Raw genomic sequence first — 25,866 nt, forward strand, 5'->3', positions numbered from 1 at the left:
TTGGGAAGAGCGGGGCAGAGACATTCCAGACCATGGAGAGTCTGTGCTGAAGTCCTGAGAAAGGTAAGTTGTGGATGTGTCAAGGAGCTGAAAGAAAACCAGAGAGGGACTTCCCTGGTGGTGCAGTGGTTAAGAATCCGCCCGCCAATGCAGGGGACACGGGTTCGAGCCCTGGTCTGGGAAGATCCCACATGCCGCAGAGCAACTAAGCCTGTGTGCCACAACTACCGAGCCCGAGTGCCCCAACTTCTGAAGCCCGTGCTCCTAGAGCCCGTGCTCCGCAACAAGAGAAGCCACCGCAATGAGAAGCCTGCGCACCGCAACGAAGACAACGCAGCCAAAAATAAATAAATAAATAAATTTAAAAACAGAGAAAGAAAAAAGAAAACCAGAGAGGACCAGGATGAAGTGGGGAGGTGGGCAGGGGCCAGGCCATGCAAGACTGTGTCTAGGAATGGAGAGTTTTTATTAAACCATTGAAGGGTTTTATGGGAGGAGAAAAAAAAAAAAAAAAAGTCACGCATGCGCACAGTCACCGCTGCCCACAAGGGCGCAAGCCGTGTGCGTGGGCGGTTGGTCCAGTCGGCGCCGGCCTCCTGCGATGTTCGTTGAAGTGAAATTGGGTCCTGGTGCCAGTCTAGTCAGCCTTGAGACTCCTGTGCCGGCTGTTCCTTCTTCTGGAGAGGATGAAGCCACGGAGTCTGCTGAGGTAATGGCCTGGATTTTTTTTTTTTTTTTTTTTTTTTTTTTGGTGGTACGCGGGCCTTCCACCATTGTGGCGTCTCCCGTTGCGGAGCACAGGCTCCGGACGCACAGGCTCAGCGGCCATGGCTCACGGGCCCAGCTGCCCCGCAGCATGTGGGATCTTCCCGGACCGGGGCACGAACCCGTGTCCCCTGCATCGGCAGGCGGATTCTCAACCACTGCGCCACCAGGGAAGCCCTGGCCTGGATTTTAATTGGTGCTAAGTGACCTCTTTGCGGGAGGCTTCAGGGTTCGATTCATGCTTACACTTAGGGACAGACGAGGTTCCCTCTTCTTGGGGGCCCACGGGGGTGGGGACCGTCAGCTTAGGGCACGTCAGATGTCCTTTGCTACATCCACTACAATTTAGACGCTTCAGATATTTAGTATCTTTCCTCACGGTGCACACTCAACCTTGGCGGAGAAACTCAACAGTGGTGGTGGTCACATCATTTAAAAAGAAACATTCTCTTATCAATAAACCTCCTGACTAGAATATTCAAATCGAATCACTATGCAACTTTAATCATCTTCTTTACACCCCGCCCCCCGGCCCGCCGCTTATCAGGCCCACTCAGTAGCCTCCTGAGGGACCATCACAAAGTCTCTTACCAGGAGCTCCATGGGAGGAGGGATTGATCCCCGTGCTCACATCACCAGGCCTGAGGCGACCCTGCACAGCCAAAGAGGAGTGAGAGAGGGGAGAAGGGGAGCCCACCCTCCTTCTGCCACCTGGATTCCTCTGGGACTCAGGAACCCAGCTGAAGTTGTCTCTCTGCCCTCACATACCCCTCACACACTCAGATTTCCTCCTCAGAGCCTCTTCCTTGCCCAGGTGGAGCCATGGCTGTGTGTGACAGCTCAGTTTCCATCTACCCACCAAACCCAACCTTCTCAATGACCCCGTGAAGGCCTGCTTTCTTCGAAGACTCCTTTCCTGACTGTCCTGCCCCTCCTAGACCTCGCACCCCAAACTCACTCTCTCCCCCACCATCGTTAAGGCAAAGGCGTTTATTTCCCCACAACACTGAGAGGCCCGCGTACCGCAAAAAAATAAAATAACATAAAATAACAAAGGAAACTTTCTATTGCTACCAAACTCAGAAAAATCTAGAATCCCTTGCCATGTAGAACACCAGAAATAATTTTAGTGAAAACCAAGTACTGTGAATAATTTCTGGATCCAAACTGTTGCTTGCCTGAGTTTGCTCTGCATTAGAAAAGGGAACTGGAAAGTCTCAAAGAGGAGCTCAAGACCAGCTCCAAACAAGACCTTCTCCTTGGTGTCAGGAGAAGAAAGAGACCTAAAAAGATAAGAACACTCCTGCTGTGGAAGTCTGCAGTCGTTAATTTCTTGTGCGTGCGTGTTGGTTTGAAAACTGGCCCCAATAGACGGTAGGCTTGGAGAGACGGAAGAAAGAGGCAGCCACTCCAGACTGGTAGGAGGCAGGGTTAACGCGCAAGAGAACTTACATATGAGGCTTGTCTTGAGTGCCGCAATATGAGTAGATCTCTGCACTTGCCCACCAGAATCTCAACAGTTTACAGAGAGGCCTTAACAGGGTTCAGACACATATACGCCGTCCAGATGGTATAACACTTAACTGCTGCATCCTTGAAGTAGCTCCTAGTGTGAGAACAGTGGGTGGAATGTACATTCCAAGGACAGGGGAGGGAGGAGCCTCAGATTGCCTGGGTCCAGGTCACAGGTCCACAAGTGGTCACATCCTCTCGGTGACCTCTTCCAACAATGCACCCACTACAGTCATCTCATATACCAGTCCCAAGCACTGGGAAACGCTATTATTTTAAGGTGAGAAAATTGAGGTCCATTGCTGGGCAGTGAGTGACTTGCCCAAGGTCACAGGGCTGAAAAGTAGTGATTTTTATTTGACAAATCCTGTGCCCCGAGCCAGGATGTGAGGATCCAGAAGAGGGAGAATCAAGGCAAGTACTTTCTTTGCCCCTGTGGAGCTCACTGTCCAGTGGAGGAGAAAGACTAAATAAATAATCAGACTGAAAAATTAAATAATGATAATTGCAGCAAGCATTATAAAGAAAAAGCTCAGGAAACTAGAGGATCTTGCAATGGGAGAATCTAACTGGACTTGGGTGTGGGGGGGTCATCAAGTGGGCTCTTAAGGAAATCACATGTAGGCTAGAGGTGAAGGACAAGTAAGAAATGGCAGGGAAAAAGTTTTAAGCAGAGTGACGTGCATGTGCAAAGGTCCCGAGGCCAGGTGGCTGGCGCAGTGACTGAGGAGGAGAATGGGTACATTTAAAGCTGAGGGAGGAAGGAGTTCAGGTTTCCTCCACAGTAATAGTTTTCTTCAACTCTGGACTTCTGACTCCTAGGGAGGTTTATTTCCCCTGTCACATGTCACCCTTTGGTTAAGTCACTTAATCTCTCTGAGCCACTGTTTTCTTTCTTTTCTGTAAACTGGATCAATAGTAATCTACTGTATAGGCTCACATGAGAATTAAATGAGATGTTCTTTGTAGACCAAGAAGTGCCCTCCAGTGTTAGCGCAGTTAGGTAAATTGCTTTCCTTGTGCCGAGGGGCCAGCAGAGGTGCAGAGAGGTGAAGTGACTTACTAGGGTCACACAGCTACCAAGCCAAGACCCTTCAGGGATGGACACAGGAGAGGAGCTTGCTCTGGTGATCCTCTTTTACAGGTTAGTTTGGAGGGTCTACTGGATGGAAGCCGCTGGGACCAAAAGACCTCTGGTCGCTTGGGAGAGAAAACTCCTCAGAACTTGTTTCCCAGCTTGAAAAGGAATGGACAAGGAACCGCAGCGCAGCCCAGCGGTGAGTGTGTGGAAGATGGGCGCTCAGCCCAAAGCTGGGTCAGCAAATCACTGGACCCCAAATACAACCACGCCCCTACTCCAGGCTCCACCGCCACAGTCCCCTCCCTGTCAGCTGACCTCACTAAGCATTAGCAGGTCGGGCTCAAGATGCTTTTCCTCCCAGATGCTTTGCAGGTTCCAAAAGGATATTGACAGAGGGGGAACCTCTCCAGGCTCCCAGAAGGAAGCTCGGATGGTGGGATGGAGGCAGGGAACAGAAGGACTATTTTAAGACTGGGGGTGGAGAGGTAGGTATGGTCCATAACATGCAGGCAACTACTCACTTACTACTTAACCTGAGTGATTAGTTTCCTGGCTTTTAGTTTTCTTATCTGTTCAAGGGGTGGGGGGGGGGAATGCCATTAGCCCTAGCTCCTCATAGCTTGTGTGAGATGAGAAAAAAAATAGATTTATAGAAAAGAACTTAGCGAATTTCTTAAAAATGGTAAAATTTCCAGCAATATCAGTTATCCAGAGGATTTCAATCTCTTTCTAGTCCTGCCCACTTGCCTCACTCTTGCCCTCTCTGGCATCTCTGGAAACTTCTGTGAAGTGCTCAGAGCCTGAGGAACCTGGTTTGTGAAACTTTGGTCTAGAGAAATAAGCTCTCTAAGAGGATTAATTAAACCCGGGTTAAACATAGCCCTGCCATCGAGTAGTTGATGACCTTGGACAAGTCGCTTGACCTCCCCGGGGCCAGGTGTTTCAGGGCACAGACAAAAGTAGCCCTGTGGAAAGTTACAGGGTTCCCCTGCATACTCTATTATTTTGTGGTGATTGTTATAGGTGGCTAAATCCCACAAATTAGAAGGAGCCAGAGAGAGACCGAGTCTGCTGGCTCCCATAGCTGAGAAGGTAGGTGTGGCCTCAGGTGTGGCTGGATCGAGGACTTGAATGACGTCCAAATTCTCTCCCTCCATCTCTCAGCTCAGCTGTTGTCTGGGCACTGGTCTCTCTATAAACGCCTGTCCTGTATCATGCCAACTCAGCAACCCCTACTACCATCCACATAGACAATCCCAAGGAAGGCCTTTTATTAGCTGGCTTGAATCCTGTGCCTCTCAGGGGCCAATCCCATGGCTGGAGAGCAGGCCCCATAATTGGTGGTCCCTTCAGAGCCACACAGGGAGGGGAAGAGCTGTTCCCCAAAGGAAGGGAGTATGTTTTGCAAAAGGGGTAAGTAATATGAGCAAATCAAAAGAGCAGCTCTCGCTCTCACCCCGGGCATATCTTGCTGTACGGTGAGTTTAAGTACAGCTGAAGTGACTTTTGAGTGGCAGAATCAATTCGAAAGGACCCTGGAGGTCTTGTCCACCCTCTCCCAGCTCTGGCCTCCCCTGCCAGCCTGGGAATGATAGTCACCCAGTGTTAGAGCTAGCACATAGAAACACTCTCCAGAACAGTTTGAGAATCCGTGAACAACTGACAGAAAGAGAGGAGGATGGCAGGGTTGTAGAGAGATCTGGTTCAGGCATTTTCTAAGCTGACTCAATACACACCAAGAGAACTTTGGTTTTATTTCTAAACTATTTTGCAGCCTTTGGGGGAAGGGAGAAGATGTCATCTTAAGAGGTCACAGACCAATCTGTCTGCTGGCCAAGTCAGGGTCACAGGTGTGTTTGGCCAGCATGGTGTCTTGTTGTTTAAGGTTTTTTTCTTTGTTTTGTTTTTGGAGAAGTCACCAACATTTAAAATGTTGGAGATGTCACAGGAAAATGTGGAATTTTGGCCTCTCTTAAAGTAGAATGGCAGTACTGGGCCACATCCCTGCATGGCAACAGGAGGGTGGATCTGGGTAGCAGCTTCCCCATTGAACAGGGCATGTGAGCTGCAGTCGCCACCACTCCCTTTGATATCCCCCAGCTTGCACCTGGCCACTCACTCACGCCCCCTGCCTTGGCCTGTGGTCATTTTTGGGTCCTGCACTAAATGGCTTTGGGGCCACAGACCAAAGACCAGCCACCAGTCTAGAGACCTTCCCTGATGGAAAGTGAGACCAGCTAGAAAGGAAGAAGTTTGTTCCCAAGCCTGCAGGCTGAACACAGTGACTCAGAATTTTGGTGTGAGCAGCTAGAACAGAACAGAGCAAAACATCCAGCGGGAAAGAGGCTTTCACAGTGGCCTCTTCACCCACCCCATTTTATGGATGGGAACACCGAGGCTCAGAGGGAAGGGCATTTGGACCTCGGTTTTCCTGCTCAAAGGCCAGGTTCTATCAACCAAACCAAATCATTTCCTTCCTTCCTTTGCTTCCTTCCACAAATCTTTATTAATAGCAAGCAGTAGGCCCTTTGCACACATCACTCCCTCTGTTTTTTCCCATTCACTGGACAAGTATTTATTGAGCCACTTATGCATTCAGGTGCTGAACTCGGTGCTGGGGGAAATACGAGTAAAAAGAAAATACAAGCAGGAAGCCTACCCACCTGGGTCCCACTTTAGGCGGGGCCGGAGGCGGCGGGGGCGGGGCGGGGCGGGGCGGCGGGGTTGGCCCTGGTTGGCACTTGCCCAGCCCAGTGGGTGTGCAGCAGCAGCTGAGTCAGGACCAGCACCCAACATCGGGCATCGAGGCACGGTGCGGACGCCGCGCTGGCCTTGCCTCCGACCCGGACCGACCCCGGGCAAATTGTGGGTGCCAAGGAGAGGCCACATCTCAGGGCTACGGAGGTGACAAGGGAGAGAGGTGAGCGCAGGGTTAGAAAAATGGCTGAATTGCAAATCCCGGAAGGGGAGGCTGGGGGGTGGGGGTAGGCTTCAAGACAGGGGTAGAAAGTTAACATTTGCTTATTTCTTAGCAAACCGGGTGGTAAAGACTGGTTCCTTATAGCCTCTTGTGCTAAAAATACCACTTTTCCTTTGGACTGCCTGCTGAGATTTGTCCCTCCCCTCCATCCTGAGGAGATGCTGAGAGGATTCTTGAGGGGAAGGGAGGGAGGGACTGGACGTCTGGCTTGTGGTGGAGGGGTATTCACACTGCTGGCTGGGCCTTGGGGGTAAAAAGGCTGACTTCCGGGGTCTCAACCCACCTCTCTGAAAAAGGAGGCCCAGGCACACCACCGATCCTTCAGCTAGTTCAGGTGGAGTGGGACTAGGCGGTTTGCTTTGCTGGACAACAGGAAACTTGTATCTGTTTAAACTGGGCCAAGAGACTAGTTGCACCTGGTCCTAGTGAAAGCAACCAACAGGTTAAGTCCAGTGTCACGAGGAGATCTTGAAAAGTTCAGTCTATTCCCAGGTAGTGAGTGCTTGATTCAGTGCCTGATCTGTGCCAGGCCCTGTTCTGATGCTGGGGATACAGCAGTAAACAAGACAGCCGTGGCCTCTTGTTCCAGAAAGCTGCTTTTTGGTGGAGAAGACAGATAATTGCAAGTTGAAGTAAATGCTGGGACAAAAAACAAGGGACTGGGATAGAGGACCAGAGCTCCTTTAGTTGTAGGCTGCAGGGAAAGTGTCTTTGAGGAGGTGATGTTGAAATTGAAGTCAAGCCTTGGGAAGAGCGGGGCAGAGACATTCCAGACCATGGAGAGTCTGTGCTGAAGTCCTGAGAAAGGTAAGTTGTGGATGTGTCAAGGAGCTGAAAGAAAACCAGAGAGGGACTTCCCTGGTGGTGCAGTGGTTAAGAATCCGCCCGCCAATGCAGGGGACACGGGTTCGAGCCCTGGTCTGGGAAGATCCCACGTGCCGCAGAGCAACTAAGCCTGTGTGCTACAACTGCCGAGCCCGAGTGCCACAACTTCTGAAGCCCGTGCACCTAGAGCCCGTGCTCCGCAACAAGAGAAGCCACCGCCATGAGAAGCCTGCGCACCGCAATGAAGACAACGCAGCCAAAAATAAATAAATAAATAGATAAATTTAAAAACAGAGAAAGAAAAAAGAAAACCAGAGAGGACCAGGATGAAGTGGGGCGGTGGGCAGGGGCCAGGCCGTGCAAGACTGTGTCTAGGAATGGAGAGTTTTTATAAAACCATTGAAGGGTTTTATGGGAGAAGAAAAAAAAAAAAGTCCACCCACCTGGAGGTCTAACAGAACAGATAAGAAAAGGAGAGAGTTGGAGACAGTGAACATGGCTATGAAGGCAATGAATTAAATGGTGTGATACGATGGGGAGGGGTGGTCAGGGGTAGCCTTTATAAGAAGGTAGCATCCTTTTGGCATTCAAGACCCAAATAGCAAGACGTGAGCGGCAGGCATGCCCAGCTCACGATGGAGGCCAAGTCACAACTCTCCAGAGATGCCAAACTAAACAACAAGCCGGGTCAAGGGGTGAGGGGCAAGACCTTGACCTTGTTAATTAGGGTCTGGGTACCTGCACTCATCAAGGGTTTTTTTTTTCCTTTTTCCTTTCTTTTTAATTTTTGGGTGGGGGGCGTGGGGCTCACAAAGAGGCTGTCTGTGAATCGTGAGTCAAGATCTGGGCTTAAATCCCTGCTCCATCCTCTATGTGTGACCTCGGGCACCTGTCACACCTCTCAGAGCCTCAGTCTCCTCCAAGGTAAAATGGGGACCCCATGACACCCATGGGGCAGGGAGGTTGAGAGGAGTTGATGAGCTTGTGTGTGTAAAGGGCTGATCCCAGTGCCTGGCCCTGGGTCCCAGCTCTGAAAACAGCACTGAAATTCTGATAACCCTGTAAGTTGTCAGAGCTGGAAGGGACTCAGAGAGTGGGGCCAGCCCCATCCTTTTGCATATGAAGACAGAGAGGGGAGCAGCCTGCCCAAGGCCACACAGCAACTGCACTGTCAGTAGCTGCATCACTGCCAGCCTCTCCCTATGGCCTAGAACCAGCCTGCTTCCAGAAAGGCCCTCTGGCTTCCTCCCCTCCCTCCTTCCCCCTTCCTCTCCCTGTGGCCTCTGATGATGATCATGGGCCAGGGAGGGATCTTAGGCATCATGGCTGCCTGAGCTTCCATCTGTGGTTTCACTCAGACCAGGTGTGCCAGGCCCACAGACCTCATCTGTGATTCTAAACCCATTCTGAACCAGTTCTAAACTACCTCAGGGCTGGCTGGTTGTGGAAGAAGGGGAGGGCTGCGTAAGGGATCAAAAAGTTCTGGGCTCTGAAGGTTGGGATCAAATCCCAGTTCTTACACTTCTCAGCTGTGTGCCCTTGGACAAGTTGACCTTCTGAACCTCAGTTTCCTCATGTATGAAATGGGGTTACACCTGAGGGCACTTCTCCAGGGTTTTTCTGATAGGAGCACTAATCCCATTCCTGAGGGCTGCACCTGCATGACCTAATCACCTCACAAAGGTCTCACCTCCTAATACCATCACACTGGCGATTAGTTTCCACATGAATTTGGGTGGTGGTGGGGGGGGGTGGGGGGGGTGGGGGGGGAGACCCAAACATTCAATCTTTTACAAGGACCCAGAGCTGATTTCTCCTCTCCCCTAAGGCACACCAAGGCGACAACATTTAAAAGGAAAGGAAACCACGGTGCGGAGACCCCAGAGACGGAGACCCTCCTGCAGCAACAAGGGGGCAAGAGGGGCCCACTGCTGAGGGCCATCTGGCAGGTGGGCCGCTCCACCTTCCTCCTGGGGACCCTCAGCCTCATCATCAGTGATGTCTTCAGGTTCACGGTGCCCAAGCTCCTCAGGTGGGTCCAGGCCTTGGGTGCCTCGCTGAGGCTGGTGGTCCCATTAACGGCGTCCTTCCAGGACCAGGGGACCTTCAGCCCTCCTCCTGCCTCTGCCTAGACCTCTGGTGCTCAGGGCACTGAGGGTGGGTGAAAAGGATACTCAGGAAGGACCACTTAAACAAGAAAGTGAGTGACCTTGGGGAGGGAAAACGAGTGAATTCTAGCCTGACTCTATCCGTTTGCTTTTGCTATACAACAAAGCCCCTCAAAAGTGAGGGGCTTAGGGCTTCCCTGGTGGCGCAGTGGTTGAGAGTCCGCCTGCCGATGCAGGGGACACGGGTTCGTGCCCCGGTCCGGGAAGATCCCACATGCCGCGGAGCGGCTGGGCCCGTGAGCCGTGGCCACTGAGCCTGCGCGTCCGGAGCCTGTGCTCTGCAACGGGAGAGGCCACAGCAGTGAGAGGCCTGCATATCTCAAAAAAAAAAAAAAAAAAAAAAGTGAGGGACTTAAAGCCACTTCTTTAGCTCATGATCCTGTGGGTCAGCAATTCAAGCTGGCTTCAGCTGGGTGATTCTTCTTTTCTTGGCTGGGTTCACTCATCTGTCTGCAGTCACCTGTGGGGCTGGCTGGGGACTGGCTGGTCCAAGACAGTCCCAGCTGGGATATCTTGTCTCTGCTTCGGTGGTCTCTCATCCTCAAAAGGCTAAATCCGGCTTGTTCACAGGGCCATTTGGCAGGATTCCAAGACAAAGCAAAAGTTGCATTTTCTCGTGAGGCCAAAGCTGGTTGCACAGCCAGCCCAGATTCAAGAGGTGGCATGTTAGTGTGTTAGGGCTGCCATAACAAAGCACTACAAACTGGGTGACTTTAAACAACAGAAATTTTTTTCTGGTGCTTATCTTTTCTACTGTTCTTTCTTTTCTTTTTTAATTGAAGTACAGTTGATTTACAATGTTGTGTCAGTTTCAGGTATACAGCAAAGCGATTCAGTTATATTGTACGTACATATGTCAATATATTCTTTTTCAGGTTCTTTTCCCTTATAGCTTATTACAAAATATTGAGTAAAGTTCCCTGTGCTATACAGTAGGTCCTTGTTGGTTATCTATTTTATAATAGTAGTGTATATATGTTAATCCCAAACTCCTAATTTATCCCCACCCCTTTTCTCTTTGGTAACCATGAGTTTCTCTTCTATGTCTATGGGTCTATTTCTGTTTTGTATATAAGTTCATTTGTATCATTTTTTTTAGATTTCACATATAAGTGACATCATATGATATTTGTCTTTCTCTGACTTACTTCATTTAGTATGATAATATCTAGGTCCATCCATGTTGCTGCAAATGGCACTATTTCATTCTTTTTTATGGCTGAGTAATATTCCATTGTATACCTATACCACATCTTCTTTATCCATTCAGTGGACCTGGAGGTTGCTTCCATGTCTTGGCTATTATTGTAAATAGAACTGCAGTAAACACTGGGATGCATGTTTCTTTTCAAACTAGAGTTTTCTCCAGATATATGCCCAGGAGTGGGATTGCTGGATCATAGGTCAACTCCATTTTTAGTTGTTTAAGGAACCTCCGTATACTGTTCTCCATAGTGGCTGCCCCAATTTACATTTCCACCAACAGTGTAGGAGGGTTCCCTTTTCTCCACACCCTCTCCAGCATTTATTATTTGTAGACTTTCTGATGATGGCTATTCTGACCGGTGTGAGGTGATACCTCATTACAGTTTTGATTTGCAGTCCTCTAATAATTAGCGATATTGAGCATCTTTTCATGTGCGTTTTGGCCATCTGTATGTCTTCTTTGAAGAAATGTCTATTTAGGTCTCTGCCCATTTTTCAATTGGGTTGTTTTTTTGATATTGAGCTGTATGAGCTGTTTGTATGTTTTGGAGATTAATCCCTTCTCGGTCACATCGTTTGCAAATATTTTCTCCCATTCTGTAGGTTGTCTTTTCGTTGTGTTTATGGTTTCCTTTGCTGTGCAAAAGATTTTAAGTTTAATTAGGTCCCATTTAAACAACAGAAGTTTTTGTCCTCACGTTACTGGAGGCTAGATGTCCAAGATCAGTGTTGTTTCTTCTGAGGGCTCTCTCCTTGCCCAGACAGCTGCCTTGTCGCTGTGTCCTCACGTGGTTTTTCCTCTGAGCACATGCACCCCTGGTGTCTCCTTATGTGTCCAAATTTCCTCTTCTTACAGGGACACCAGTTGTATTGGATTAAGGCCCATCCTAACGGCCTCATTTTAACTGAATCACCTCTTTAAAGGTCCTATTTTCAAATACACAGTCGTATTCTGAGGTACTGGGGGTTTGGACTTTAACATATAAATTTTGTGACGACACAGTTCAGCCCATAACAGGTGGCAGTAAAAACTTCACCTGTTGATTGGTGGAGACGCAAGTCACGCTGAAAATGAGTGTGGACAGTGGGGGAAATGATTGCAACCATTTTTGTAGAAAACAAAAAAGAACCCCATACTGTCTGGTCCTCCAGACCTGGCCAGGCTTAGGCAGAGGCAATAGCCATGGGTGCCCTTTCTCACCAGCCTCTTCCTGGAGTTTATTGGTGACCCCAAGACCCCGGCCTGGAAGGGCTGTCTTCTCGCCATGCTGATGTTCCTCTCTGCCTGCCTGCAAACACTGTTCGAGCAGCAGCACATGTACAGACTCAAGGTGCTACAGATGAGGCTGCGAATGGCCATCATGGGCCTGGTGTACAGAAAGGTGAGCCCCGGGGGAGAGGCGTGGCCTTTCCTCTCTCTCCATCCTGTCCCAATTCACAGACAAATGTTCCAGCCAAGAAGTGGAATGTTCCTGAACCGTTACTGTCATCAGTGCCTAAAACCACACTCATTCATCACTTTACTCATGTTTGCCCACACCACACCCTCACCTTCTTGGCTATTTCTGTAAGGCTTGCGTGATCTGACCCTGGCACCTCTTCTAGCTGATTACATCACACACTTCCTTCACACTTCTTTCACTTTCCTCCGGCCCCACAGGTCTTCTTTCAGTTCCTCAAGCACGCCAAACAATCTCCCACCTCAGGGCCTTTGCACTTGCTGTTCCCACTGCCTGGGCACCCTTTCCACAACTCTTCATGTAGTGAACACTCACCCCCCTGAGGATAAATAAAGGGCTAACCTACGGGCTGTGTGGAAACTGGATAAAGGTGGACTGTCAGCTATTTTACCCGGTAACACTGCTTACAATTAAAATGACCCCTGACCCCTTGGTAAATTGCATCTGGGCTGAAAGTTCTGCCAATGAACTATGATACCCGGAGGGAAGCCATAGCATTGGGCTTGGGCTTCTCTCTGCAGTGATTCTTGTCCCCTTGGGGGACCTTGGAACCGAAACCTGTGAGGCTGCTGCTCTAAGAGATGTTGGCCCCTCTGGGGTCTGGAGCATCTGAGCAAGGCAGTCCTGTGTAAGCCCCTTTCTCTCACACCTGAGCTGTCACTTGGGAAAGAAGGGGGCAAAGGGATCAGCTCCTGGGTGGCCGTGTAGCTCCTGAATTTCAGGCCACATCCCCCTGAGCACACTGGAGCTGGTGTGGCCTGTCCGGTCTCGGGAGTCCACACATGGAGCTGAGGCTGCAGGAAGATGACCCGAAGGCTTTGCTCTTCCCATCCCCACCCTTGGGGCAGCCGCCTTCATCACCTGATGAGGTCATACCCCTCCACTCTGCCCTCTGGGCTGCTTCTGTTTTAACTGTGTCTTCTTACTTTCTGTATCTGGTGCTTTGACATCTGGGGTCTTGCTGACCCTGGAGGGACTGCCCCTCTGTCCCTCCCAGGATCAGCCAGTTCCCAGAGATGCTAAGAGACTCATCTGAAAGCATCTCTTTCACATGCAAGCCAACCAATCCAGAGCTCACACCCCAACTGCCTCCTTTTTGGGCCCTAACACTCTAGGCCACTATCCCCTGCCTTAATCGCCCCGGGGCAGGGTACCAGACAATGAGGCCCAGCTCCTATGCCTAGAGCCCGGTGGAATTATTCAAACTAGCCAATCCTAAACCTGCTTACCCTGCCTGACCTTCCCATGAAAACCACAACAAGCTCTTGCCTGTGGTCCCCCCAACCCTGCAGCATCCTGGTGCTTCCCCAGTGGCCCCCTCATAGCGTGGGGTGCCCCCTCCTCTTGAGATCTGTGAGTATAATAAACCCTCTTGTCAAGGGCAGTCTTCTCTGATCTGTGGGCTTGCCGTGCCTGAATAATGATAAAAACCTATATTTGAAAACACTTCTTCATGGCACTCATCATAATTACTATTAAAGGATGAACTATGTAAATCTTTATTTAATTTTGTCCCCCAGCTCAAACTCCACTCCGAAGAGAGCAAGTGCCCTGCCTCTTGATCACAGTACTCACCTCAGAGTGAGGCCCAGAGCAGGTGCTCGGTAAAGATTTGAAGATTTTTTTTTCAGATTTCTACACTCAATCATTGCCAGCTCACCACTTCACCCCCTCACTTCTTCCCTGACACACTCAGCAGAGAGAGAGAGGGGACTGCAAGTAGAACGTAGCATTCAACAGGTTGGAAGGGGTCCACTGTGACCCCAGAGTTAGGGCAAATTTGGGGCTGCCAGAAAACCAGCTTGGTGTCTGAGAGGCACACTGAATGCCTGCAGGGGTCAGTCTAACACCCTGTCTAGCCCATGTCGTGCCTCTGTCATCCTGGATTCCAATCCTGGCCCAGTCACTTAGGAGCCCTCTGGCTTTGGGCAAATTGGTCAATTTCTCTGTGCCTCAGTTTCCTTAGCTGTGAAATGGGGTTAATAATTCTGCATCTCACTGATTCTAGTCTCACTTTTTTTTCTCTTTTTAACTTCTGAAATCAAGATGTTTTAATTTAGTTGGCATTGATGTTTTTTCCCATAGTGATACAAAAGTAGAGAGTACTTTATCCACAGTGTTTTAGATTGAATGAAATATGGCAGTACCCGCTCCATACAGTTGTCTGATGTGCCCCATCACGGAAAATGGTGAAACTGTTAATTTATTGAGCACAGTGCCTAGGCTGTAGCGCTCAGCAGATGACCACCATTATCAGCATTATCACCATTATCAACTATTGCTTTCACCACTCGCTAGTAGTATGTTATTAATTGTTATTAGTCCAGTGCTTTAGGGGTTTCAGGGTATTTTCATTTTTGTCTTCTCCCTGGAGTCTCACAATGGGAGGTTAGCTGAGGAGATTTTATTAGCCCACTTTGCAGGTGAGTGAACTGAGGCTCAGATGGTAAAGAAATCTGCCTCAGCCAGCAGGGGCAGCACAGCTTAGACCCCGGCCTGCTGGGTGGCTGTTCTCTTGCTCGGTCCAAGCCATGGGCCTCCCTCCCTCCTGGGCCCTTCCTCCCTCGTGGTCCTCCCTAACTGCCCCTCACCCCCTCCTTCCCTCCCTCCTGACTCAGGTCTCCATCTTCTGCCCCTCCCAGGTCCTGGCTCTGTCCAGCAGCTCCAGAAAGGCCAGCGCAGTGGGGGACGTGGTCAACCTGGTGTCTGTGGATGTGCAGCGGCTGACTGAGAGCATCACCTACCTCAACGGGCTGTGGCTGCCGCTCATCTGGATCATCATCTGCTTTCTCTACCTCTGGCAGGTGTTCTGGGGCAGAGAGAGCTGGGATTTGAGTTGAATCTTCCTCACCCCCCCTCCCCCTCCTCCTCCTCGTCCTCCCCCTCCTCCTCCTCCTCCTCCTTCCTCTCCTCCTCCGGCTCCTCCTCCTCAATCCTATCTCCATCTGCACACTGCGGGCTGATGTAATGGGCAAAGACTTAGACGAGGATGACCTTCACTTCACCTTGGGCTGGATGCTCACCTCTCAGGGCCTCAGTTTCCTCATCTGTATGATGATGATGGTGATGACATTGGCACTTTTTGGGTGTGATATCGGGGTAACAAGTGAGCAGATTAGGCATGTTTTGAAGTTACCAGTAATGGTAGGGCACCATCACCACCACCACTACCAACAACAAAAAAAAGGGAAAGAAAATTTAGGGGAAAGAATTTACTACTTGGTTTTCAAAAAGCATTAAGTCGCCAACCAGGCCAAAAAAAAAAAAAAAAATCAGAACTTTTTCTAACTTTCTTATATCTGTTTTGTGGTGCAGGATTTTCTTTTTTCTTTTTAATTAAAATCACAGACTTTGTAGTGGGACTGCCTGGGTTCGAAACCTGCTTTCAGCACTTGCTAGTTGTAAAACCTTCCAGTAAGTAACTTAGCCTCTCCGTGCGTCATTTCCTCATTGGCAAAGTGAGGACTGTAATTAACTGAAGTGCCCCAGCCCTTGAGTTGCTGAGGAATTAAATGAGCTAATACCTGTGAAGCACTTAGATAGCATCTGGGACACAGCTATACCCTATAGGTGTTTAATTGTCTTGTTGGTTATGCATGGGGGTGGGGCAGTTCATTTGAAGATCTTCTTCAGCTCTGCTCCATGAGGGCTGGTTCCAGGCTCACAGACTTTTCTGTAAAGGAGCAGATTGTAGATATTTTAGACGTTAGGGGCCATAGGGTCTCTCTCAAAACTATTTAACTCTTCCCTTCTAGTGCACAAGCAGCCACAGGCAATACTAATCAAACAGGCCTGGTGGTGTTCCAATAAAATTGCTTATGGACGCTGAAGTTTGAATTTCATGTAATTTACACATATCATGAAATCATCTTCGTTTGATTTTCTTCAATCATTTTAAAATGTAAGAACGATAAACAATCTTTGTATGGCTTGAGGTCGGCATATAAACAGGTGGAGAGATCTGGCCCATGTGCTGTGTTTCACAGGCCCCTGGGTGAGTGTATCAACGGCATATTGATTGTGAGTGAGTGTGGAATGCTCCAGAATACCAGCTGTGTGTTATCATCATTATTGTACCTCTGCTACTGCCCCAGTGTCCCCACAATAAGGGCTTGGGGCCTGGACACTTTTGGACTTGCTACCTTGCAGTCTAGGACCTAGCATACAGAGGGTGCTCAGCAAGTGCATAACTGTTGGCTGTTATTATTAGAGAGAAAGGGAGGAAGGACACTGGGGAAAATGCAGGGCAGTTAAACAGGCCGACCCGTGACTCAAGTGAAACTGCAGACAACACACCCATCACTTTCCCTGACTCTTGGCAGGTGGTCCTAACATCAGAAAGTCACCATGAGACCCTGGTAAAGGGGGAGCGGTAGGAATTGGGGTTGCTACAGTTAGCATTTGTAGCATTTTTGCCAGAGAGAGTGTATTTAATCTTCTGTTCACATTCCTTCGACTATTCTCCCAGCCCCGGCTGTAGGCAGGTGTTTGCCTTCTGGGCACCTGTCCATTTGGGCACTGGGAGGCGCAGTTGCGGCATAAATGAAACACTGGCTTGCTAGGGTGTCAAGATTAGAAACTAAACATTCTTAGGGGCTGAGAGCTGAAAATGAGGCCCACAGACTGAAGAGTGGGGTGGGGCTCGTCTAGAGAATGGACCCAAATGACCTCAGGAGGAATCTCACATTACAGCCACTTAAAAATCATTTACCCTACTCTCCACCTCCACATTTTCCAGATAGAGAAATGAAAGAGGGAGGGAAGATAACTGTCCCAAGTCACAGAGCTGGGGGGTAGGGCTGCCAGACAAAATACAGGATGTCCAGTTAAAGATGAATTTCAGATAAACAGAAGAATTTTTATTATAAGTATATCCCAAACATGACATGGGATATACTTATACTAAAAACTTATTTGCTGTTTATCTGAAATGAAAATGTCACTGGGCAGGCAGTTTAATATATTTATTTGCTAAATCTGGCAACCCTTGTCAGGGGATAATCATTGATTGTATGACACCAGCACTCACTACAGGCAGAGTGGGAATAGCTCCATTTCCATTTAATGTGAGCAACTGCAGCTTAGGGAGGGTCAGTAACTTGCCCAAGGCCACACCAGTGTGTGTAAAGTCAGCGTTTGAACCCAGATCCCGATTCCAGAGTCTGTCTTCACCGTTCTAGCCAGGCGCTGCCCATCTACGTGCATGACCCGTCTTGACTGTGACCCTGCCCCCATTCCATTTTGTGAGGTGCATCACTCCCCCTCTCTCCCATCCCTAACGAAGATGGACTCCATCTTCCACAGGTATTTCCATCTGAGGAGCCCATGAGTCCTGGTCTCTATAACCTGGTAGCTGCCCTCATTGGACTCTCTGACACCTCCCTGCCTTAGGGCCCAAGTCTGAGCCTCCCCCCACCCCCGTAATGACAGCTGGGCTTCTGGAATTGTCTCGTGACATCCTGCCCTTTGTCTCAAGCTTCTAGGACCCTCGGCCCTCGCCGCCATCGCTATCGTCCTGAGCCTTCTCCCTCTGAATTTCTTAATCACCAAGAAGAGGAACCACCATCAGATTTGGTATGGAGAAACCCTTCTGAGTAGGGCATTCCAAAGTTTAATTAGTGGCTGCAGGAGGACTGGACGCTGGGTGTTCCAGGAGTGGACGCTGGAATTCCAGGTGGGAGCCTGTTTACGGCTGCAGCGCGGGTCATGCCAGAGGCTAGAGGTAGAAGCCAGGGAGCCAGACACAGCTCAGGGGTGGTCTGGATGCTCTCGAGAGAAGGCCAGCTAAGAGCTGTGAGCTCACTGAAGTCCGATAACCGGCTCCCAGCCCCCACCCCTCCCTCCGCTCAGTCTAGTAAAATTGATGCTCATCTCTGTAGTTTTGGAACATGATGGTAAGAATGCTGGTGCCTCGGGTTCTTGTGCCGGTCCTATCTCAGGCTTGTTTGCTTGCCTCCTTCCCGTGCCCCGGACAGGGCTTTGCGTAAAGAAGTGGGCTGGTGGATGACTGTTCTGCAAAGATCCCATGTGCGACTGGAGCAGGTTACCTTCTCTGAACCTCAGTGTTCTTACCTGGAAAGTAGGCATATCGTTCCTTCTTTTCCTAATAACCAAACCAGCGTTCTTGTACTTTACCTTAAATAAATGTAATTTAAAGATGCCAAACCTGGGCTTCCCTGGTGGCGCAGTGGTTGAGAGTCCGCCTGCCGATGCAGGGGATACGGGTTCGTGCCCTGGTCCGGGAAGATCCCACATGCCGCGGAGCGGCTGGGCCCGTGAGCCATGGCCGCTGAGCCTGCGCGTCCGGAGCCTGTGCCCCGCAACGGGAGAGGCCACAACAGTGAGAGGCCCGCGTACCACAAAAAAAAAAAAAAAAAAAAAAAAAAAAAAAAAAAAAAAAAGATGCCAAACCTTTCGGACATCACCTTTGTGCATAAAGAAAAGTGAAAAATAGAGAAAGGCATTGGCAATAACTTCATCACAAGTGCCGCGATGCTGATTTCAGAGTTAGTAAAATGTGAAAAATACACCACCTGTGTACCTACCATCTTGCCTAAGAGACGGAGCGATTCCCAGCAGCACTGACAGCCTTGTGTCAACCTCCTTGACCTAGCCTTTCCACCCTAGAGAAAACTGTCCCGAATTTTGTGTTTACTCTTCCCTCACGTTTAGCTACAGTTGTTTTTAAAACATGTACCCTATGCAATACATTGTTTGAGCTTGTTTCAGTATGGTTCCGTGAGTGGAATTGTATCCCATTCTTTTGATGTTTTTAAAAATCAGGAGAAGTTGATCTATGCTAATGTGTGTAGCTCATTTATGTTTCACTATTGAATATTGCACTCACTTCATAGTCTGCTGTATTAATTCTGTTGATGGAAATTTGGGCTGTTTCCTGTGTTTTGCTGTTAAGTTATTTTTGCTATACACATTCTCACAGTTGTTCCTTAGAACATGTGTGTTTCTCCAGGGTATATACCTGGGAAGGGAACGGCTAAGTCTAGGTGAGAGTGCTTGCTGTTCTGATTGCTAGCCACTACTGCTGCCCTTATTTCTGTCCACTGAATAGCCCGAGGGGACATGCGTCCCTGTTCTTGCTTTGTTTACAGGCCTTCAGAGGGAATAAGCGTTTATAAAAAACAATACGGCCATAGTGAAGGAGAGCTTCCCAGGCCATAGTCTGACTTTCCACCATGGCTGTGGGGGGGGGGCAAAGCCAGAAAGGAGTGGAGGCCAGATGGAGCACCGCTGTTGGCGCTGAGCATGTGTGTGAGGTGGGGCTGCGCTTGACTGGACACTGGGTCTCAGACTGTGGCGCAGCTGACCTCCCAGAATCCACTGTGAGGCTCCGTCTGGGCTTCGGGACCTAGAAAGTCAGACAGAACACGGCATGCATTCTCAGATTTTTATTTCAATTTCCGTAGGAAGCTGCAATGGGCTCTCCAGGGGTATTTCCCTGAGCCCTGGTTCCCTTTGCAGCTCCCAGCTCTAGGTCCTTCAACGGTCGCTGGCTCCGTGGTCTCAGATGTCACACCACCAGTGATTTCCAGGCCCTGGCCACTCTCTGCTGTCTCTGTGATGGCCTCCATTCGGGTCCCTTCCACTGCCTTCGGCGGGATGCTCACATATTCCTCGCGTGATGAGGCCACACTGTCTTTGTCGTAAGCTTGGCTCTGACATTCCTGAAGAAAGAGCCGATCCTGCTGAGTCTCTTGGTGATGGAACCTGAACTTGCTGTAGGTAAGCTCCTGCCCGATTTGTGCGAGGTCCTGGACTCGTTGGTGATGGGAGCACGGCTGATGGCTTTGTGAGCAGTGCCCTGCTTGTTGTCCCCCGGGCTGCCGTGGCCTTTCTCCTTTTGGTCGTCTCTAGTGGCTCTCCGGCTGCCTGAGCCCGGGCCGGCTGCTTTTTGGATGGTCTTGTTCCCCGCAGTGCCCCCAGTGGCTGTGTTGGTTTTACTTGCTCCTGGACCCTTGCTGGCTGTGGCTGCTATGGCCGTGCTCTGCTCTTCGGGGGCAGGAGACTGGATCTCTGCCACGCTCAAAGCACCCGCTGCGGTGCCGCCTGCCACCCCTGCTGTCTCCACCTTTGTCGTTGCCCGCGATGCTGACTCTTTGTCAAGCACTGTAGGTTTTGCTTTGGCAGTGGCCACATCGGACATGGTATCGGGCTTGTGGGAGTCCAGTTGGATCCCCTCCCCGCCAGCAAAAGCTGCAGACCCGACCGCGGCCACCTCAGAGGGCGTGTGGAGGCTCCTGATGCTCACCTGGTCCTCATCCCACTCTCCTTGGAAATCCTCCACTGCCGGGCTCCTCCCGTCCTCCTCCTCCTCCTCGAACAGAGTCCTGCAGATCATGTCCCCGGCTGGAACAGCGTAGGTGCGGCTGTGACCGTCCAATGGTGGTCGCAGGAGGTAAATCAGCTCTTCCCAGTAGGCGAAGAGGTCTTCCTGCGCGTCCAGAGGGGCACACAGCTGCAGGTAGAAGGAGCGGCCAGTGGCAAACTTCACGCGCAGCTGTCGTTTGTCACGATCGTGCGTGGAGATCCTCACAAACTTCAAGGGAAGGAGCCTGGTGAGCTCTAAGGTCTTGGCAACCTTGTGGCTCTTCCCCTTGGTGGGCTGGCTGTGCTCAGCGTGCTGTTCACAGCCGGTGGCCCGTCGGGCCAGCAGCATGATGTCTGGGAGTGGGAGGACGGGGCTGGTGGATGCGATGCCCACGGTCACCGTGCAGTCACAGTTGTGCACGTCAATCACGTGTCCCCTCTTCGTGATCTGGATAAAGTCGCTCTCGAATATCGGCGCGTATTTGAATATGTCGTATTCGCCGTTGTACAGTTGCTGCTGCAGCTCCCCCATGGTGCTTCTGAACAGGCCCAGCCCGGTGCTGCTCTGGGCCGTGTGATACGGGAGCAGAGAGTCCCCACTCATGGCTGTCTTCGATCACTGCCAGGCAGCGTGGTTAAGGCGGGCCCCTGGCTCTTCCCTCCCTCGGCCTAATGGGCCGAAGAGCAGAGCGAGCTGCGGTGCTCCTGCGTCCCGCAGGCGGCCTTATGGCAGGTCTTCCAAGCCCAGCCCACAGGCCCCCACCTTTGCCTCAGGGTCTCCCAGAGGCAGGGGTGTGGGTAGGGGCACCGATGGTCACAGCGGGGACTCTGTAGGGCGGCTGGACCCCAGGCTGAATCTCTTCAAGTGTGTAGAGAGGTATGGTAGGCTCCCCCTCGGCCTCAGCTCACTTCCGCTTCTGGGTTTTTATCTCCCCAAGCGGCTGTGAACGTCAGTCCTAGTGAGAGAAGTAACCACTTTCTCGGCCTAAGGCCCTGGCACAGCCTATTTATCCTCTGATGCCCTTTGTGACCTATCACTGTCACATAGCCCTTTGCCTCATCCCCCAGCTGCCCCGCCCCGCCCGCCCAGTGCAGGGCCCCCATCCTCTCCCAAACGCGCCATTGCCCCCGCGGAGGACAGGCCCATGCTTCCAGCAACTGAGGTGGCTACTAGAATAAAAATGTCTTCAACTGGGAAAATTTTGTGTGGGTCCTTTTTCTTTTCCTCCCCCAGATTTAGCTACTGGATGAAATCTATAGGAATGTATGATGATGGGCTAAATTTGAACCATTTAAGCCCATGGTTTAATTGTATCGAATAACGTAGAGCTGGCAGTGGCGATCCTTAGTCTGTCCTTTCATAAAATCTCAGTAAACATCGATGGTGATTTTTAATAATAACATTAAAAATTGGTAGGAGGAGGCAAGAAAAGATAGAGACAGACAGAAGACTACATTAACTATTTAGGGGTTCTGGCTGCTAAGATCAGGAAAGGAACCTCAGATCCAGAACTGCCCTCCAAGCCCAGAAACCGTGAGGTCTCACCAAAGATTTCTCTTCTTGTTTTTTTTTTTTTTTTCCACTGCGTTGGGTCTTTGTTGGTGCACGAAGGCTTTTTCTAGTTGCGGCAAGCGGGGGCTACCCTTCATTGTGGTGTGCAGGCTTCTCATTGTGGTGGCTTCTCTTGTGGCAGAGCACGGGCTCTAGGTGTGCATGCTTCAGTAGTTGCAGCACGCGGGTTCTCGGGTAGGTGGGCTTCAGTCATTGTGGCGCGTGGGCTCAGTAGTTGTGGCTCCTGGGCTCTAGAGCGCAGGCTCAGTAGGTGTGGTGCACGGGCTGAGTTGCTCCACGGCGTGTGGGATCTTCCCCGACCAGGGATCGAACCCCATGTCCCCTGCATTGGCGGGTGGGTTCTTAATCACTGTGCCACCAGGGAAGTCCTCACCAGAGATTTCTATGAGACTTCTCTCCTGGACAGTTGCACGTGCAAGCCCCTTACCTGACTGAGTGAGATGGGTTGTAGTTTTTTATGCTCAGCAAAGCCTAAGTACATCAATGCCCACGTGGGAAGTCCTCAGTCATCTTTCAACTGCCCGTTCAAATGGTACCTCCTTTGAGGAGCCTCCCCTGAATTACCTAATCGAACCTATTCTTCCTTCCTCTGTGCTATTGTAGAATCTCATATGTGTCTCTTTTACAGCATTAATCTTATTTTATTCAATTTTAGATTTACTGTATTATTTTTAAAATTTCATATTAATTTAGAATTATCTTGTCATTGTCTAGAAACCACAGTTGTCTTCAAATATGGTTGCATTAAATTTATAGGTCAATTTGGGGAGAATTGACATTTGATAATCTTAAACCTTCTAATCCATGCGGGTGATACTATCTAGTCTTTTATTTAAACATTTTAAATATCTCTCGGCTTATACAATGTATTATAAAAATTCACTGTAGATGTGCTGCACATCTTCCAGTAAATTTATCCCTAAATATTTGATGCTTTCTGATATTATTGTCAATGGGATTTGTAAGATTGTAATTTTCCAGTTGTTCGTGCTGGTTTATTGGTTTTTGTGTGTTGATCATGTGTCCTTTCACCTTGCTAAATTCACTTACTAATTCTAGTTTTGGTGTTTTTTTGTTTGTTTTTTTTAAGGATTTCTTGGAATTTTCTCTGTAGACAATGATGCTGCCTGTAAAGAAAGTTTTACTTTTTCCTTTCCAAACTGTGTGACTTTTATTTCATGTTCTTGCTTTATGCATTAGCTAAAGGCTCCAGCCTAGAATTGAATAGATGGGTTAAGAGCAGTTATCTTTTCATTGTTCCCTCTCTCAGGGGAAATCTTCAATCTTTCACCATAAAGTATGTTGTTAGCTGTAGTTTTATTTCAGAGTTGCCTTTTGTCAAGTTTAAGAAATTCACTTCTAGTTTTAGTTTTCTGGGCATTTTTATCGTGCAGGATTATTGGTGTTTTTCAAATGCTTTTTCTGCATCTATTGAGCTGAATACTTGATTTCTTTTTTTTTTTTTTTTTTCGGTACGCGGGCCTCTCACCGCTGTGGCCTCTCCTATTGCGGAGCACAGGCTCCGGACGCGCAGGCTCAGCGGCCATGGCCCACGGGCCCAGCCGCTTCGCGGCATGTGGGATCTTCCCGGACCGGGACACGAACCCGCGTCCCCTGCATCGGCAGGCGTACTCTCAACCACTGCGCCACCAGGGACGCCCTGATTACTTGATTTTTAATCCTTCATTCTGTTAATGTGGTCAAGTACACTGATTGTTGTTTAGATGCTGAGTTGGCCATTCACTCCTGGGAAACCCCATGTGGTCGTGGTGCATTATTTGAACATATTGCTGGATTCAACTGGCCAGAATTTTGTCAGGAATTTTTGTATCTGTATTTATGAACGATGCCGGTCTGTGATGTTTTTCTTGAAGTGTTTTTGCCAGAATTGATATAAAAGCTTGTTTTTAATTAAAATTTATTTTTTAATCAAACATATACATAATTTAAAATCATCAGATAGTGCTAGAAGGCTGATGGAGTAAGTAGCATTAGTTTCAACTACAGATAATTTGGAACGCCAAAGATTTGCACTTAAACAAGATATATATGTATTCTCATTTAAAAGCAGTCTGAAAGGAAGGGAGTCAAGCTGGTATGGCAGCTCCACTGTGTCATCAGAGACCTAGGCTCATTGTCTTTTCCTGGTTATCCTTAGGGTCACTTCATATTCCAAGATGGCTGCTGGAGCCCCATTCATCAAGTCCATATTCCAGGCCATCAGCAAGAGAAAGGGGAAGGAAAGAGAAAGGTGGTCTGCCTCTCACTTTTACAGAGCCTTCCAGAAGTCCCACATGACCCTTCTAGTTATGTTTCTTTGGCCATCATTGTATCATATGACCACATCTAGTTGCAAGGAATGCAGGGAAGTGTAATCTTTTAGCTAGGTACATTGCCCAGGATTTACTGAGGAAGAAGAGGAGGATGGATACAAACATTATGCTGAGGCAAAAAGGCCAAGACACAAAAAGGGTACACACTGTATGATTCCATTTATCGGAAACTCTGGAAAAGCCAAATCTAATTTCTAGTGACATTACTGATTGCAGGTCAGGACTGAATGGGATGGGGCAAAAAGAAACTTTGGGGAATGATGGAAATGTTCTGTAACTTGATTACATGGGTGTATGAATTTGTCAGAATTCATCCAAATGTATACTTAAAATGGGTGCGTTTTTGTGTATATACTTCAATAAAGTTAATTTTTATAAGTTTGGAAAATCTCAGCAACCATAAGAAAACTACTCTTAAATTTTGTTCATGTCCATCATGTCTTCATTCGTTTGCTTACCTTTGCATGACTGAAATCAGAACGTACCTAATGACTTTGAATCTTGCTTTTTTCATTTAACATTACATCATAAAATTTTCCATATTGCTTCATTAATTTTCATAATCACCATTTTAAATGACTCTATAATCTTTTGGGAATTGAAAATGTAATCTATACTTACAGTAAAAAAAAAAAAAAAAAAAAAAACCACAAACAAACTTCGGAGACCCCCTACACAGTAAGAGCTAACTCTTCCCCTGAACTCTGACCTTTAAGGCCCCTTACTTAGAAGTAGTGGACAATCCAGTTTCTAGTATGTACATTCAGAAATATTCTATGCATATAAAGACAAGATGTGAACGTCTTTCCCTCTCCTTTTAGACATAACTAAGACAATACAAGATGCTTGCTTTTGCCCATAATACAGCTTGGTTACCATCTCATGTTCATACATCAAAAGGGGCCTTGTTCTTTTTAACCACTGCATGTATTCTACAGTGTACTGAACCAATATTGATAAGCACTTAGGGTTTTCCCAGGTTTTTTTTTTTCTGTTTCCCATACCACAAGATATAATGTTAAAGTTTTGACTCAGCTATCAATTTACAGTAGATGCCACATTCCAAAGGCAGTGGTAGCCTGTATGCAAAATGTACCACAAAAGTAGCTGAGAGCTTGTCACATGATCATTGAAACCTCTCAGCTAAGCTGAGGATATAAAAGGGTGGAGAGGGAAGAGATTGTGAAGGGATATGGGAGGGCTTCCTCCACCCGTTAAGGTCAAGAAAGACTTTCTTCAACAGGTAACTCAAAGGGCTCAGTATACGTCCCTACAGTCAGGGGTCTGACTTCTGTCTAGGAAACACCGAGGAGGAAAGAAATACTAGAATGATCTCTTAAGGGTATAAAGTGGTGTGGCTCCTGCTGTGCTCATCCTGTGGGCTCAGGACTTTTCCAGAGAAAATTACACAAGTTTTCCCGTGCAGCGGTTGGCTCTAAGTCGGTGCCATCTACACCCCCCTCCCCCTCCCACTGGCTTCCTCTGGTCTGTCAGCTGGAGGCAAGGCCAGCTTTGATCTCTGCCCATGAATCACAACCTGTTTCTCTCATATGCTCAGCACAAGTCAGGGGCGGACAGGCCAGGACATCTGGATAAGGTCTGGGTCCAGTTCTCAGGCTGGCTCCTTGCCTTTGACCA

At 48.9% G+C, this 25,866-nt stretch overlaps 2 protein-coding genes across 2 annotated transcripts; one reads left to right on the forward strand and one right to left on the reverse strand.

The window, feature by feature from the left end:
- The first annotated feature begins 522 nt into the window (after window positions 1-522).
- Window positions 523-14,837, forward strand: LOC131755237 (ATP-binding cassette sub-family C member 6-like). The gene is made up of 5 exons (XM_059061674.1): window positions 523-603; window positions 3,427-3,554; window positions 8,992-9,195; window positions 11,742-11,919; window positions 14,640-14,837. The coding sequence occupies exons 1-5, from the start codon at window positions 523-525 to the stop codon at window positions 14,835-14,837; spliced, it is 789 nt and encodes a 262-aa protein (XP_058917657.1).
- A 5,093-nt stretch (window positions 14,838-19,930) lies between these two features.
- LOC131761279 (Golgi-associated RAB2 interactor protein 4-like) lies at window positions 19,931-20,926 on the reverse strand (the record flags this gene model as incomplete). The annotated part of the gene is made up of 1 exon (XM_059071859.1): window positions 19,931-20,926. A coding segment is annotated over exon 1 (996 nt), but the record flags the coding sequence as incomplete, so codon positions are not given.
- Window positions 20,927-25,866: the final 4,940 nt, after the last annotated feature.

This window comes from Kogia breviceps, chromosome 1, assembly GCF_026419965.1.
Source record: "Kogia breviceps isolate mKogBre1 chromosome 1, mKogBre1 haplotype 1, whole genome shotgun sequence".
Taxonomy (NCBI): domain Eukaryota; kingdom Metazoa; phylum Chordata; class Mammalia; order Artiodactyla; family Physeteridae; genus Kogia; species Kogia breviceps.